General features: G+C 31.6%; 1 protein-coding gene across 2 annotated transcripts in view; it reads right to left on the bottom strand.

Annotated features, from left to right (window-relative positions):
• Positions 1 to 2,565: 2,565 nt before the first annotated feature.
• The window catches only part of LOC136024842 (aldo-keto reductase family 1 member B1-like), a 42,858-nt gene continuing 39,343 nt past the window's right edge, over positions 2,566 to 6,080 (bottom strand). For both annotated transcript variants that reach the window (XM_065700336.1, XM_065700337.1), the window contains exon 7: positions 2,566 to 2,687. In XM_065700336.1, coding sequence (XP_065556408.1) covers positions 2,645 to 2,687 — 43 coding nt within the window. In that variant the 3' untranslated portion in view covers positions 2,566 to 2,644. The remainder of the gene's footprint in view (positions 2,688 to 6,080) is intronic.

Here is a 6,080-nt window from a genome sequence, read left to right as displayed (position 1 = left end):
AGTCTACTAGTATTCTCATTTGACAGGTGGATGTCAGATGATTGAGGAAGAACATGAGAAACGCGCGAGGAAATCTAAAACAAGGCCGTATCCAGGATTTTTTTGGGGGGGTGGGGGTACAAGAGCATTTCTTCCGGGGGTAAACAATTTAAAAATCACATCAATAATTTGAGGCCATATCCCTTGGATACGGCCTCAAATTCTGCCGACTGCCTGCTCCTTTTTTCAATTTTTTACTGGTCGAAACTGCTATTTCGATCAAATTGTTGTTAAACAGTGATTTAAAAAAGAAAAAGTAAATTCTGTAGTTAAATCTTTAAAAATGGGATAAAAACCTAGCAATTCAAGCCACAATTTTGAGAGAAATTTTTGTTTGCGACTACGGTTGTATATTTGTCTACACTCATATTTGTTACGTTTTAACTAGTTGGACGAACATTTCCGGAGGGAGGGCTCGAACCTGATATCCCCCCTCCTGGATAAGACCTTGTTAGCGACTTCTAAAACATGGGGTAAAATGTCATGGGCTCACAAATTTTAGTTACAATCAGTTTGTGATTTTTGAAATTTCATTTTAATTCAAATAAATCAGAGGGCTCAGTTAATAAATCAAAATAATTAACGAAATGTTAATTAAATTATAGAACAAATTAAAACTAACTAATAATAATAATTAAATTAAATAATAAAAAATAGAAATAAATTATTAATTAATTAATAAAATGAAAATAATTTGTTAATAAAATGAAAATTTTGCTAAAATTTGGCCTGAAAATTTTTGAGAGACAGGGGAAAGGACGCTAACCAAGATTTTGCCCCGGGCACAAGAGAAGCCAGAACCGCGACTGGGGATACATTCGGAAAAAGGCGAGCTAAATCAGGGAATATAGTTGAAATTATAAAAATCTTGTAATTTTTCGGTGCAAGCCCCCCCCCCTCTCTGATCAAATGTCTAGAGTTGGTTGCAATTTCCAGTTTGACAGATATAATTGCAACATGGCTTGTCTGAGCAACCGCAGATAGACCAATGTATGCTGCCGTCGATTCTCGGTGCTGTTAATTCACTGTCATTTCCAAGAAAGTACCTTCAGCATGTAGTGTCTTTCAAGGTGTTAATTTATTGCTTCTTTAAAAATTGACCCGTCGGGGAAAAACCTATGAATTTTTTCAATCTATTTATCCTGATAACTGAACACCCGATTGAAATTAGTTCCTGAAACCTTTTTTATGATCAAAAAAATTTACCTTTACAGTATGTTTTCTATTGTACTATTTTTTTCGAATAGCACTATATTGAAAATGTGATAATTATATTTACAAAAAATATACCTTTACAGTATGTTTTCTACTATTTTTTTCGTTCTTATAAATTTTCTCGATCAAAGGGCACGGCTTTAGGCTCAGACATGACTGTAACCCAAATGATTAAAAATAGATATAATTGCGATATAATCTCCAAGAGCCAAGTCAAAGATTGGAAATTCTATTTATTTTCCCTCGCCGATAGATGATATTGTAGATGGCACTGTGCAACTAACAACAATTAAAAGATGGTCGAATATCATTTTTTCTACTATTTATTCTATACTTGTTCTTTAAACTGACTAAATTAACAAAATCATGCTTTTGCGATGATTCCTACGCTGAGCGAAGGTATATAGGCTATGGACACTGTAATATTAGTTTTCAAAATAAATGCGTTAATTTTGTTTTTTTCTAATATTAAGCAGTTAATATACAGATTAAGAAAATAATGCTGATTTTTCTTATATTTTTTAAGGGCTGACTTAGTAAAAAGTGTCCTTATTTTGATACAGCTGAAAATATAGTTTGACAAAGCTACTCATAAGAATGCAAAACGTCCTTAAAATACTAGATACGGGACCTCCTATTAAATTAATGCTTTGTTTAGTCCCGGGCCCATTTTTCTCACTACCTGATTTGCCACACTTGGCAATGCAGATCCATCAACAAAAGTCAGCATCCCGCACAGGCAGTTTTCAACCCTACTACGACGAATCATCATATATTCATGCCTCAATGAAGTGGCAGTCTTTAGCAAGGTAACATGACATGAGGAGGTATACCAACTAAGAAAGCATCAATACAAAACAAACCCAGGAAAGTTATCGATTACTCAAAATGCAGTGCGGTTGTTTCGTCGATGGGGCTAAGGTTTCCTCCTCAAGATCATCATTATGGTCATACTGGAAGGTTGTTCACACTGACGGTTCTGGTTCGGCGAACTGTCCACATCCCTGAGCTATGCAAGCAGAAATTTTCTTCCAGCAATCACCGAAGCCTTTTGACCAAGACCGTATCCAGAGGGAGGCCACCGGGTTTGACCCCCCCCCCTCCCCGAAATTTTTGTCTGAATCGAGTAAAAGCAAAAAAATGCATGTAAATAAATTATGATGCGTTTTATAAGCTTTTTCGTACCCCCCCCCCCCCCCCCCCCCCGCACAAAACTCCTGGATACGCCCTAGCCTTTGATATGCCCTTAACCTGGCCATGTTTGTCTTCACTGTATGGTAGTGCTCCAAAAAGGCGCTAAAAAACAACCAATCTTTCTTCACTTCTTTATTTCAATAATCAACACAAGTTCGTTTTCAACTAGCAAATTATGTCAGCAGACTGGATTCATTCAAAATTCGATGTGAAACGGGAAATGTGGATGATCGTTAACCCTAGAAAAAGATATAATTCAGATATTGGAGATAAAGCAGAATGCAAATAAGAAATTGACACATAGAGCCGAACTTGAAGAAAAGGTAATAACAACAGGATAATGAATCTTACATACAAGAAGAATGAACTATACACATTTCTTTTAATATATTCCGGTAAATACAATTGACACCCAAGCAATCGATTTTTTTCCTTTTTTTTCAAGGCAGATGAAATAGAAAATGTTTTCATGCCAAGTCCTACCTATTTTGGTTCGTACTGGGAGATAGTATTTGTTAAGCCACTAAAGCCTTAAGAACGAAATAAATTTATGGCATTAATATAAAGAAAAAAGTTTATAAATATAATAGAAGATAGGAAAAGAGGAAAATGAGAAGTTAAATTGCAAAGATACGTATACTTAAAGTGCAAAGTGGAAGAAAAACTAAAGTCGCCAAAGTACCAAACGGAGAAATATTTGTTAATGAGGACTCAAAATCAAGTAGCAATTAGACTAAATGGAATTCCAAAAAACTACTATAGTTCAAAGCGATTATCTTGAAAAGAACTAAGTGCTATTCAAATTGAACAGTTAGCTATTTTAGATTTTAAATTTACTATGGGGGCATTTTCGTAAATGTTCACTTTATGCTCCACCTGTGATATGGCACACAACATGTGAGTAAATCAAGTCTTGCCAAACACATTGCCGCATTTCGCCAGAGACATTATCTAGTAAGGTAGGGAATTTTCGGTTTGAGTTCGTCTATGCTAGCATGGAGAAAAGGAGGGGGAGGGTATCTACAAATCCCTTCACATTCCTCATGAAACAGTCACTCTTGGACAGATCCGCTGACCGTGGTGGCCATTTCATCAGAAAAAATAACGTTTGGATAGTTATTATAAATGAATTTTGTTTGTTTTTCAAATGCCAAGTTAATAATAAAAAACACCAGGTCCGAGCATATTTTCTAAAATATATGCTTGTACCTTTTTTTTAATACTCCATTAAGCATACCAAAACATGAGAATTAAAAATCAGGATTAAAATAAGGGCTATGATCTTAATTTAAAGTTTCAGAATATAAATTTGGAGGACTAATTGCCAGAAAAATTAGACTATCTATAGTTCTAATCCAGAGGGCCATTGCAGAATTAGAAAGAGCACTGTTCAAATCACAAGCCTTTACTTGAATGTTTTTTAAGTAAAGCTGCCAACATCTTGCATATAAGTCTTCACTTCTTTGGCATTTAACTAGCTTATACAAAATATGTACATACAAGATATGTACAAAGATACGATATGTGCTTATACAAGATATGTACTCAAATTTCATCAGCTTATGTTATGAGTATATTGTCATAAACATCTTAGTTTCCGATTACACATATACGGTGGGAGGGGGATTAAAATAACAAAACTAGGTAGATTACAAGGAAAAGTGGGAGAAATTGAAAAATCACAGGGCTCTTTTTGCGGAGGGTCTAGATCACGAAAATTGTGTTCCGTTGACAATGGGGATTTTGAGTCCACAGACTAGATTATGATAATTTCAACAATATAATTTCAACAACAACAACTACAATTTCAACGATTTTGCTGGAGGGCAGTTTGTGGTTTTGGATGTAGATTTTGACAGACTGTGCGTTTGTTCATAAATTTTGCTTTTATAAAGTTTTCAACACAAAAAATAAATTGCACAAATTTCAACATCTAATCCAGAATCTTTTTTTTTTAAATTCAGCAATCGAATGATGGAAAAATCGTCGTCTTTACTTGAAACTTTCAGATCATAGAGCTACAGAAAAATAATTTACCACAAACTGTGTAAAAATAATTTACGCAGAAAAATAAAAAAAATAAATAATAAAAATAATTTACCAAAAACAGCAACAAACAACCTAGCTTTAGAAGAAATATTTAACTGGATATGGAAACTTCGCAAGCAATGGGAGGGACTATTAAACACTTATAAGGCCATTCCAGATTCCAAACGATTTTGATATACGCATTCTTCAAATCATCAAAATTAACTGATTTTGATTTAGTCCATTGTTTTATCATATCATATTTTTTATTTATAATTTTTTTTATTGTTATTCATGATTTTTTTTTATTATTATTCATTTCTTCAGCTACATTTTCAGTTCTTCTTAGATCATTATGAAAATTAATACACCAGCAATTCATTCTGATCTCAAGTTCAGTAGTTCAATAAGATCAAAAGGATTGAATTATCTAAGCTTGATTTTTAATAATTCAATAATTTAGATAAACTTTAATATTCTGATACTACTTTCAAATATCAATCCTAATCTAAACGCACCTTGTATTAGTAGTGTCCGGCTGATACTCTCCTCACATTTAAAATTTAGGGGCCAAAGGGAAAGTAAGTCCGATACAAAGAATGAAGAAAAGAAAGAACTTAGGAATATTTTACCTATAATTCAAAGTATACGTAGAGTATAAGGTATTGAACATCCCATAGTATATATATATATATATATATATATATATATATATATATATATATATATATATATATATATATATATATATATATATATATATATATATATATATATATATATATATATATATATATATATATATATCTATATATATAAAAATAAGTTGTCTGTGGATGGATGGATGGATGGATGTGTGGATGGATGTGTCAGGTGACGTCACCTGAAAAAACTGGATTAGGTGACGTCAAAACTGAAAAAACTAAAAAAAGGCAAAAACTACAAAAAAAACTAAAAACTAATAAAAAAAATAAAAAAGCTAAAAAACTAAAAAAACTATAAAGGTAAAAACCAATAAAAAACTAAAAAAAAAACTGAAAAAACTAAAAAAAGGCAAAAACTACAAAAAAAAACTAAAAACTAATAAAAAAAGTAAAAAAGCTAAAAAACTAAAAAAACTAAAAAAACTAAAAAAAGGTAAAAAACTAAAAAAAATAAAAAATAAAAAAAAACTAAAAAAAAGGAAAAAACTGAAAAATAAGCTAAAATAAAGGTAAAAACCAATAAAAAACTAAAAAAAAAGGAAAAAACTAATAAATGACGACACTCAAAGAGAAAGCGACCAGGACAAAAAACTAAAAAAAAAGGCAAAAACTACAAAAAAACTAAAAACTAATAAAAAAAATAAAAAAGCTAAAAAACTAAAAAAACTAAAAAAAGGTAAAAAACTAAAAAACTAAAAACTAAAAAAAAACTAAAAAAGGTAAAAACTAAAAGAACTAAAAAAGAAAAAAATAAATGACGACACTCAAAGAGAAAGCGACCAGGACAAAAGGAATGTTCGATTAGCAATCAACAAAGCACCGGGACACAGGGAGTATAAATGACGACCAGGACACAAGTAAAAAAAAAAATTAACAAAACTAAAAAGAAGGTAAAAACTA

This window comes from Artemia franciscana, chromosome 3 (assembly GCF_032884065.1).
Source record: "Artemia franciscana chromosome 3, ASM3288406v1, whole genome shotgun sequence".
NCBI lineage: Eukaryota > Metazoa > Arthropoda > Branchiopoda > Anostraca > Artemiidae > Artemia > Artemia franciscana.
This window is presented reverse-complemented; position numbering and strand designations above follow the sequence as displayed.